This window comes from Astatotilapia calliptera, chromosome 4 (assembly GCF_900246225.1).
Source record: "Astatotilapia calliptera chromosome 4, fAstCal1.2, whole genome shotgun sequence".
NCBI lineage: Eukaryota > Metazoa > Chordata > Actinopteri > Cichliformes > Cichlidae > Astatotilapia > Astatotilapia calliptera.
The window spans coordinates 31738872-31750000 of NC_039305.1; the positions used below are offsets into that span (position 1 = coordinate 31738872).

Sequence of the window (11129 nt, forward strand, 5' to 3'; positions counted from 1 at the left end):
CCTTTTCCTTATTTTTCTGTGGCGCCGTCCTTTTTGTTATTCGTTCAGTTTTCTTTCTCATCCTTCCATCTAATGTTTTTCCTTCTCTGTACTGTGCTGGTGTAACCCTTTCCTTTTCTTTCTTGTCCTTTCTCAGATTTGTCATTTGTTATTAATTAATTTATACTTCCTTTGACGTGTACTTCCTACTCTTCTCTATTCATTCTCACCCTTTTCTTTCTGTCTAATTTTTCATTTATTTTTCTCTTTCCTTTCACTTTTTTATAACATATATTCATTTAATTCCCTCTCCTTTAAGTTTTTTTAATCTTTCCTTTCACATTGTTTCACTACTTCCTCCATGGTATTGTTTCTTTTCCTTTTTTCCCTTCATTTCCTTCCTCAACTTTGCACTTTATTTCTTTCTCTTCCTTCCTTCTCTTTCACTTTCTTTCCTCAGTGTATATTATTTTATTTCAATCTTGTCTCCTCTTCTCTCTTCCTTTTTAATAAGCTCTGTTTCACTTTCCTTTCCATTCCAGTTTTCTTCTTTCACTTCCTTTCCTATAATTTTTACTCCTTTCCTTTCCCTTCTCTTTCCTTCCATCCTCTCACCTCTGCTGTGCTCTCCACTTCTGCCTGAACCTGCCGCTGACCCATTAAACTGTGTGGATGTTATTTTTGCTGCATGTGTGTGTCTGTGTGAGAGGGAGAAGAGACAGAGGGACCCGACGTGAGCCGAGCAGTCTGCGATCAGAATAAACGGGAGGTGGAAAATGACAGCGTTCAGCTACCCCTGCGTTTCATCACCTCGTTCCCTTGTTCTCTTTTTCATCATTTTCAGTCTTTCATCACTCCCCCTCCATCTGTCCCACTCACACATCAAGAAGCATCTTCCCCTCCTCTTTCCTTTTCTCTTACTAACTCCTCTGCCTATCCCCCTTTTCCTCCAAGCAAAAAATATTCACCCACCTCTCCCCCCATCTGCTTTGTAATTCAATCATGGAGGCAGTCAGCAGTAGCAGGAGAAGTGAGTGATGATGTTTTGGAAGAAAATGCAGGGAACAGCGCCGGCCAATCTTCCCCTCGCTCCGTATTATCATTTCTAATATGCTGTGCTTCAATTTTCAAGATCACTCTCAGGATCAATAACGCCGCCCGAGCATGTTTGCTTCTTCTCGTGAGTGTTGCTGCAGTAATATATTCCAAGTAAAGGCCTTTAGGTGCGCTTGATTGACGGGGAAATATCTGCTTGAGTACATTATCCGCGCAGACTCGCCGAATATTTACGAAGTGGTGAAAACACATAGCCGCCCACATTTTAATAATATTTTCAGGGTGAAATAAGAGCAACACCCCCGACGCACACTTTCATTTTATGTCATTTACACTTTGTTGTTTTTAGTGTTTTTATCTACCTTAAAAAAAGCGCGAGAGGGCTGTTATGCTCGTTTCTTTGACTCTTGGACTCTTGGCTTTGCATGATTGACAGTTTGAAATAATCCTTACGTATCTTTCTTTGAGCCTCTCAGTTCATCCACACAAGCTGTCTTAGCTTTCCCCTTTAGCTTTCTTCTGATTGGCTGCCCTTCACAAGCAGAATATTTGAATGTCATGTTCAAATGCCTTTATTTTGTGAGGGGCAGCCAATCAGAGAATGCTGGGTAACAGGAAGAGAAGCGCCATGCTGACAGTGAATGAACTGAGGGGCTAGAGTCGTCGAGCTGAAATACAATGCAGGAAACATATATTAGGTACCTGTTTAATTGTATTGCACAATATGCACAGAGAGTCGTATACCTGGAGGTGCAACAGCTGTTACGCTAAATTAAAAATATTTGGCGTAGCTGTCAAGTTGCACTGTGAAGTGCAAACGCTAGCTGCTTCTTCACGTCACGTCGCTCCTCTGAAGCATACGGATGCAGACAGAGCATCGTTAGCCAGTCTGAGAGACTCCGGCTGACAGCGTGTGGAGCTTCCTCTCTGCTGCTCCTTTGTGAATGTGCACTGGTGTGGATGCAATCATCTGCTCTGCTCCTGCTAGCCCGCCTCGCACGTCAACACAGAAAAGATTGGCGGGGGAGGGCGTGAGGAAGAGAGGGGGAGAGAAAAAGAGAGAGAGAGAAAAAGAGAGCGAGAGAGAGAGAGAGAGAGCGAGAGAGAGAGCGAGAGAGAGAGAGAGAGAGAGAGAGAGAGAGAGACTGGTATCTAGAAATGTCTGGGAGTGTCAGCATCTCTCATGGCTGCAAAGAAAGAAAGTGAAGGAGGAAGATAGCTGTGGAAGAACGTGTCAGTCTGTCGGACATGGCGTCTTTATCATTTCACTGAACGAACACACACACACACACACACACACACACACACACACACACACACACACACACACACACACACACAGCTATGACCCAGTCAAATCGTATGTGCAGAAGGCAAGTTGAGTGACAGCAAACTGATGATAGCTCTCCAGATGGTGCCAGATGTTTGTGTTAATGTAACTGTGTGTGTGTGTGTGTGTGTGTGTGTGTGTGTGTGTGTGTGTGTGTGTGTGTGTGTGTGTGTGTGTGTGTGTGTGTCTGAGATGGAGGTAAATGCGTGCATTTGTGCGGACTGTGTGTCTGACCTGAGTGAGAGTAAATGATGTGCATTAGGGCAGAGCCTCAGACCCACAGACAAACGGACACGCACACCTCAGCCACACGTCCACTCGTTACCACCACAAACCACTCACACATTTCACTGGCAGCTGCACACACACAGACAACACACGTCTCCTGTAAGCTTTGTGCTGCATGCTAAGATGACAAACAGGTCTGTGTGAACATCAGCCTAGCGTCAAACTGCCCTGCTGTCTGTCTGGGACACTCAGCTGCACTCTGTCATTACCGCCCTGCTGCTTCTGCCCTCTTTATTTGTTTTTTCCCTGAAATAAACAGGTCAGTATCAGTGTCCTGCAGACACTTTTGCAGGCACTCCCTTAAAACACACGCAGCAAAAGATAAATAATAAAGTGGCTTATTTTTGCTTTGCACGTCCACAAATGAAATTTCAAAGGGCATATTAAACAGTTTGTCTTGCAGAAAGCAGTTCCTGTGGTATCAGCGGCTGCCAATTACACAAATAATTAAATTCAGCCTAATACTGGAAAGACAGCGCTTCACAGCAGACTGAAAGGATTTGAAAGAGGGAGGCGGAGCAGAGACGAGCCTCGAGTCTGCGTTTAAACACTGTAACACTGTAAGTTATAGAAGGTTAAACTGCAAGCGAACCATGAAACACTCCACTCAGCCAGCGATGTGACAACATAGATAACACACTCCACAAAGCTGCCGTACTCCTGCAAACCACTTTGCAACCCACCTCAACCCCAGTTTCTCTAAGTGACTCGAATGTGATGTGAATTTCATACCTTTTGTGATGATATGATGACAAAAACATGTATATTTTGGATTTCAGTGTTACAGAAAGTCTGACTAAAGTATGCCTAATTACCCTAAAGCAAGACATATTAAGTGCACTGAATTAAAAATGAAGTAGCGTGAGCTCACTCACATTTCACACAGTTGCTGTGACTCATCCCAGATGCTATTTTTGTTATTTAAGTGTAGCTCACACAAAATAAATCTTTTATTTTAGGTCCTCTGTTACTTTTCTGTGTCAGTGAGTATTTACATAAAACTAACTAATCACACTTTGCAGTACAGAATCGTTTTCATATAAATGATTTTGCCTGTTTTGTATCTAATGTTTATAGTTATGTATTTTTACCAATTTTAAGACTGAAGGTAATCAACTGCCTTCATATTATGTTACATTACTCAGTTAATCCTGCTTTCTCCTTTAAAAATGTGATTTTTTGTTAAGTGATTGAAATTTAAAGTGTTGATTTTGCAACAAAAAATCTGCTCACAAATAAGATGCATGCATTTTGTATTTTTGTACTACGGGGCTTCCAGGTCCCACAATCTCAATTTCACTTTCAACACAAGTTTATTAAATTTATTGAGTAAATCTTAAAACACAAAAAGGGTCTCTAAACATTTAATCTTTAGCAAAGCATTTTCCTTTAAATAAATAATCAATAGCATAAATAGAACCGAAATAAACAGAAATACAGAAATTTAACCATGTTCTAAGGAAGTCAAATACAGGATCACAAAATCTATTCAAAAATGTAAATGTAACGTTGCCAAGTTCCCCAGTCTATTTCCCTGTATGCAGCATATAGACTGTGTAGATTAATAAACAAAGGTCACCCACTGTGTGCACTAACAAGCATCAGTCAGGCCGCTGCCTCTTTCACCTGCAGTATCTGCTTTAAATCGCTTTAGTCGCCATCTGTATGCACTGCAGTCCGGCGAGGACTGGCTCCATTTGGAGCACATCTATGCATGCTGCCAGCGGCTGTCTGCTGCCTATGAAAAATTAGTTTGAGGCCTTACCTGTCCTCTGCATCTCATGTACTGAGCAGTAGTCAGAAAGCAGCTTCCAGCTGAAGAGCACTTAAGTGTTGCCTAAAGGTTGTTTTGTGCTCTTGTACATAATGTACTTTGCTGAGCTCCACATACAGAAACACACACTCATTTTGGGCACAACCTCTATGTGCTGGACCCTACCAGTTCTTTTATAGTCACGCCTGTCTTTTTCTGCAGTAGACAGACTGTTTATAATCCAGGGGGTTTCCTGCTCTGCTGTAGACTTTTGTTCCAGCGCCTGCATCAATGCAGTGAACCCCGCTAATTGCTACACACTGTTATGAAGCCATATGCTTCGCTTAATCCTGCAGAGTGAGCACTGCCGTCTGAGGCACAGAACCCTGCGACTTATAAAAGAACTTCAACACACATAGGAGTTGGATGGGTGGGATGTTTGTCTCACGTCTAGGCTGGTCAGGTCGCCGCTGCTCCACTTTTATTACACCTTTAATGGTCCACCGACTACTTTGAAGTTCTGCTTGGCTTGTACTGGGCTGGGTTTAAGAACGGCCTTGATTCTTCATGGTATGGATTGAACAAGTTTCTTGGAAACATTTCTCCGGGTTTCTGGTGCTTATTGATATGATAGCATCGCACAGGGCACCACTTCCATGATGCGATTCTCCCATGACACCACCACCCTGATCTGGTGAGCGCAGAGGCCACTTTAGTACAACGAGCTCATTGTCATCGTCGAGAAACTAGACTGATGATGTGAGCTTTGTGATGTGGCACATTTTCCTGTTAAAGTGGCCGAGAACACTGTAGTCATGGAAAGATAAAAAGGAATGGACATGATTATGAACAGCACTGGCTAAAAATGATGCTCAATTGGCAGTAAGTGGCCCAAAGTGTGCCAAGACAATATCCCCCACACTAAGAAACCATCAACAGCGTTAAAGGTTCTCATCCTTTACGCTGTTCATGTTAAAGTATCGATATTGCAGCAGAAATCAAGACTCATGAGATCTTTTTATGCCCAGTTTTGTCCAGCTGCAGCTGTAGTTACCAGTTTTTAGCTGAGTCTATTGGTTCCAATGTGGGCTCCTGTTTCAAAGCTTTAACATGTTGTGCATTCAGAAATGCATCTGGTCCTGCTTCTCTAAGCTATGTCACCGAATGAGACCTTTCCCCCCAGAGAACCACTTCTCACTTAAACCTATCTTCTTTCTCCATCCCTTTTTCTGTGTGCATAAAATCCCAACAGCTCACGAGTTTCTAAAAAGGTTAAATCAGCTCATCTGACACCGAGAGCTACGACACGTTCAAACTCCCCTAAATCGACTTTTCTTCCCCTTTTCGTGCTTTGAACTTCAGCAGGTCCTCTTGACCCACAAACAGAAGACAAAAAGACAGACAAGAGCTTTCAGGTCTGAAAATGAAGGATAAGCATCTTAAACCTGCAATCTTTTTCATGCCCAGTAGGGTCAACTGAACTGGTTCCCAGAAGAAATCCAGTTGTATTGAACTCAAGGTAAAAATGGTCCTGCTTCTTATTTGATTTTAATCCCAGTAAACACCCTCCTGACGAGCTTCTGTTTTCAGTTGCTAGAATAACTAACAATATAATGCTCTTCTTGTAGTTTATGGTCTCATACAGAGTGAAATAGACGACTGAATTGGGTATGGGAAGTTACAACCTTATGAATTCAATGCAGTTTATATTTATATAGAGCTACATCACAACAACAGTCCCCTCAAACCACTCTGTATTGTAAGGTACAATATTACAGAGAAAACCCCAACAATCAGACGATCCCCTAAAAGCAAGCATGTGGTGACAGTGGGAAGGAAAAACTCCCCTTTAACAGGAAGAAAGTGCATCAGTGCATCATGGGAAGCACCCAGTAGCCTAGGCCTATTGCAGCATAACTAAGGGAGGATTCAGGGTCACCTTGTCCAGCCCTAACTATATGCTTTAGCAAAAATGAGAGTTTTAAGCCTAATCTTAAAAATAGAGAGGGTGTTTGACTCCCGAGTCAAACCTGGAAGCTGGTTCCACGGAAGAGGGGCCTGAAAGCTGAAGGCTCTGCCTCCCATTCTACTTTTAAATACTCTAGGAACAACAAGTAGGCCTGCAGAGCGAGAGCGAAGTGCTCTAATAGGGGGATATGGTACTATGAGGTATTTAAGATAAGATGGGGCCTGATTAATCAAGACCGTGCATGTGAGGATGTGGATTTTAAATATTACAAATGCATTTCCTTTCTGTCATGTAATTGGCCGATTAGATATTATTTTAAGACGTAGTTCCAACTAATCTAGTGGCCGTAAGCACAATATTTAGGAGTGGATGCGCAGCGTCTTCAAGAAGAGAATATTCAGCCGCTATGTTAGCCAACACCAGTCATTTTAAATACACAGAGGTCAAGAAGTACAATAAAGCTCTAGTGTTACTCAGTACACAAACAGACTGACAAGTGAATTTATAAAGTCATCACTTGCAATAGGGGCTCAAACGTGGACCATTATTTGTCATTAGCATGGCCTCTTCTTATTCAAATGAGGCCCACCTGCTGTTTCCAGTGTAAGCACCAGTTCAGATGCTGCTGCGTACCTGCCCAAGCAGAACAATTATAGTAATTGGATAATAGGCTTGGTGTCAACTAGCTTTTATAAAAATAATTACAAGAGTTAAAGCTGAATTACTTGTTATGCCTTTGTGCAAATTCTACCTCCTGCAGCTCGGCCTGTACGCTACCCCTCGCTGTCTGCTCACAACTGGACCAGCCAGTTATATATCAGTGGAAGTATCAGCAAGCCACCGCCAGCCTCTACAGAATGATCTATCTGCAGCTCTCTCTGGCTTCTCTCTGTATTGCCCACACATTAGAGTGGGCTGTGCAAGTGAAACATTGTTGGATGTTGTAGTGCTACACTGCCCGAAGGAGAAAAAAACCATTAGAGGAGCAGTCGTGAAGCGAGCCTCGCAGTATGCAGGATAAAAGAAGAACACTGGGAGTCGTGTCACACTGATTGTGATGTTGAAACCTTAACTATCACACGGCCACCAGTATCATGTCACTGGAGAGCCAGGGTCACACACAGATCCAAACACACACACGCTGTGTTCCCTCCCTCTCTCTGTGCTGCAGTGTACAGAGACAGGGGTTTGAAGATGCGCTGCCACTCTCCAATCACACCACTAATCTTCTCGGATACACCCCGATGCATGCAAACCCCTGTCTCCCAGAAGACTCACACATGCAGCCTTCACACATCACCATCATCTCAGCGGTGAACAGCTCCTATGCGAGAGAAAGCTTTTGCCCATGGCTGAACACGGGCATCTATAGGGGAGGGTTTCAACAGAAATCCACAGCTGTGTTCTCATCTCTGCAGTGGGAGAGAACCGACTGTCTTACTTGCTTTCCCTGGCCGGGGCCTCTGCAGCAGCTTCTGCACGGTGAGCAGGTCCTCGGTCTTCACCGCCTGCAGCAGTTCCTGGTCCTTTCCCATCTTCCGCGCTCGGCCGCTCTATTCCAGCATCCTCCGATACAGAGGCGCCTCGCCACGCGGAGGGTACGTCTACACCCCGGCCACGAAAAGCCTCCTTCCTCCCACCCCCCCAGGTCCCTGGCTTGATGAGACCCCCCCTCCTCTCTCCCCTAGAGCTCCGGCATAGCACGGGTCCAGAGGGGCTGAAAGCGAGAGAGAGAGGGGGGGAGAGAAAGAGGGGAGGGGGGTGGGGATAGGCTGGGTGGGATGGAGGGATGCTCTCGGGTTCTCCCACGGCTACGTGCAGCGCTGCTGAATGGAGACGGGACCGGAGGCTAACGGGCCGCTCGAGATCCCAGCAGCCGCGCGGCGGCGTCGCGTGCGTCGTATTTTGGCGGAGCGGATGAGTGGTGGGGGTTCCAGGATTCGCCTCACCGGCTCCTCGGTCTCACCCCCGCTGCAGCTGCCCTCGATATTAAACGATTAACCGACGGTCACCGGGAGGAAGGAGTCAAACGGAGAAGCCTCGCAGGCTCAGACACACTGCGCGTAAATGGTTGTGCGTTTGAAGGCGGGTGCGCGCCTGTTCGTATCTGCCGAGGATGTGCCGCTCGTGTGCTTTACGTCGTAAACGCAGCCCAGCGGTGACGCGGCTGCAGCCACAGCTCCGCGTGCGCTCGCTATTTGGTAATGATTTTCTCCGAGTGGGGTGGGTAGGGGTGTGCAGAGGTAGTGAAGGGGGGCACGTGCACGTGCCCGCGCGGTCTACAGCTGGGCCAGCTCGCACTGCTAAATGGCTCGTGCTGAAAGTTGTGGGCGGACCAGGAGCGCGGTGCTCTCCCGCCTCCTCCTCGTCTCTCTCTCTGGCCCTGTTTCTGTGGCAGAGGCTGCAGAGATTTATTGAGGAAGACACAGAGAGAGTGGAGGTGTGCCACGCCTTTCTGCTTATTGGCGCGATGAAGTCTTATCAGACTACACACCTGCATTCTAGCCTAAGAGTTAGACTGGATTCAAAGCTGCACGACACAAACAATTTCAGATTTGTATTAAAACTTACCTTCTTTTTTACATAGATGTTTAAGGCCTCAAGGCAAGGCAAGTATCACTAATAAACTTGGCATTGGTATTGGATAAACACTACTAGGATCAGCACTTTGTTCATTTAACCCACTATACTGTGTTACATAAAACATTTTTTGAGGAAATTAAACCCCCACCCATATAGCTCCATATACCAATGGCATTCCATCAGGGCAAGCAAGGCAATCAGTGCTTACCTTGTCAAATCCAAAAATAGACATAGCTGTCATAAAGCTCCTAGCTGATTACTTTTCTGCCATCTTGTGACTGGAGTGAGTTATTGTTGCTGAAAGCTCCACTTGTTTTGTGCTCATAGGAAACTTAAGTTGTCTCCATTTTACCCGCACGTCCATTTCCCGTTACTTGAGCTGATCAAGCTGAGAAGCTAGACACTTCTTTCTGGTGGTTTGCACATTGTGAATAAGCAACTGCTCTTTCATGGTAAACTGATGGGAGACCAGCTTGTTGCTGCTGTCTCTACTTTCACTGCTCTGAGACGACTTACAGTCTGCACTTTGTGTGTAAGCACAGCTAACATTAGCAGGCAAACAAGCTTCTGTGATTTATCATCATAATAAATAAGTTTCCTCTTGCTAACCGCTATGTGTGGTTTAGAGAAGATGGAGTGTGAAAAAGTTGTTGATAACTTGTTTAGTACGTTAGCAAGAAAAACTGTGATGATGATGGAATGATACATGGTCAGAGGGGATGGCAGCTCTGACCATGTATCACGACTAAAACAGGCAAGTTGAGCAGGTGCTCAGCAGCACCTTCAGATTAGCATCTATGAGAATCTCTGAATGTTTGGCCATCGCTTCATTTTCACCTTTATCTTTTTTCCATTAATATTTTTAATCGTTGTGTAAATATCGATAGGTAACTAAGTCACACACTGCTCAAGTCTTTTAATTCAGATGTTTTTTTAATGTTAATAATATGTATAAATATACTTTTATAAAATCAAGATATAGGCGTGTGTTTGTGATCTTATGAACAACTATTTAAACTTAGAGGAAAATACATACACATGCTTTCAGCTAATGCCAAGAGTAATATTAACTAAATGCTAAAATGCTAGAAATTTCTAATCAGCACCAAAACCACAAATGCAGCTGATGTTTGGCATTACTGCTCATTGGAGATCTCATCAAAGACAAAGCCCACAGTCCTTGTTCAGTGCAAAAATCTGGACAATAATCTGGTGCTACGTGGGGCTTCACTAGTCTGAGTTTGTCAAGTCACTTGAGTATCTTACATAATTTCTCTAAAAAAAACACACAGTAAGAAGATATTGCTTAATTTAGTGAATTCAGTAGGCTGAGGCTAACCTTGGATGAACTTCCCGACATTTTTGTAGGAATGCCAACAAAAGGGGACCAACGTTTGGGACAAGTAGCAGACCAATAAATGACAAGGATAGCTAGAAGACATTCACACAAACCTACCTCTACTTTTAATAAAGAAAATAGTTTTTTAAATATCTCACAGGTGAAAGAATTTCAGAAAAGCCATCAAAGCAGTTATATTTTTACTACAAAGCCATAAGTGTCTCACATTGATGCTTTTTAAACAATGGCTCACATGTTAAAAGCAGGAGTAAGATTGTAAAGATCTGCTAACCGTTGTCATTATGAGCATTAGCTCAAATACTACAAATATGATTTTACTACCTCCAGCAAGTTAGTTTAGCTTAGCATAGCTTACAGGATCTTCCATCCATCCATCCATCCATCCATCCATCCATCCATTCATATTCTTCTGCTTATCCAAATCAGCATTGGGGGGCGGAGCCTGTCCGAGCTGTCAGGAGGCAGCTACACCCTGGATAGACGGCCAACACAGAGAGAAGACAACTTTTTATGCTCACATTCACGCCTACATGACTGTCTTGCTCTGAGGCTGACCGACCCAAAACTGTGCCACACCACTGAAGCTTGTTAATTTAATTAAAAATTACTTATTGATTAGAACTTATTGATTTCATTGGGGTGGCACGGGAATTCAGATTCTTTGATCAGAAGTAAATGTGGTGAACAAAAACACTGGGCACAATTTTTCAGCTCCTTCTTTCCTCATACAAATATATGAAATATGACATGAAATTCACCGTCCAAAGACATGCAGCTTGTGGGGATAGGTTAACTGGATAATCCAAATTGC

General features: G+C 44.0%; 1 protein-coding gene across 6 annotated transcripts in view; it reads right to left on the minus strand.

Annotated features, from left to right (window-relative positions):
- The window catches only part of caskin1 (CASK interacting protein 1), a 119662-nt gene extending 110906 nt beyond the window's left edge, over nt 1-8756 (minus strand). For 5 of the 6 annotated variants that reach the window (XM_026166141.1, XM_026166140.1, XM_026166137.1 and 2 more), the window contains exon 1: nt 7817-8755. In XM_026166141.1, coding sequence (XP_026021926.1) covers nt 7817-7910 — 94 coding nt within the window. In that variant the 5' untranslated portion in view covers nt 7911-8755. Of the gene's footprint in view, nt 1-7816 lie in introns of all 6 variants that reach the window. The other variant, XM_026166135.1, reaches the window with a different exon arrangement.
- Between the last annotated feature and the right edge of the window lie 2373 nt (nt 8757-11129).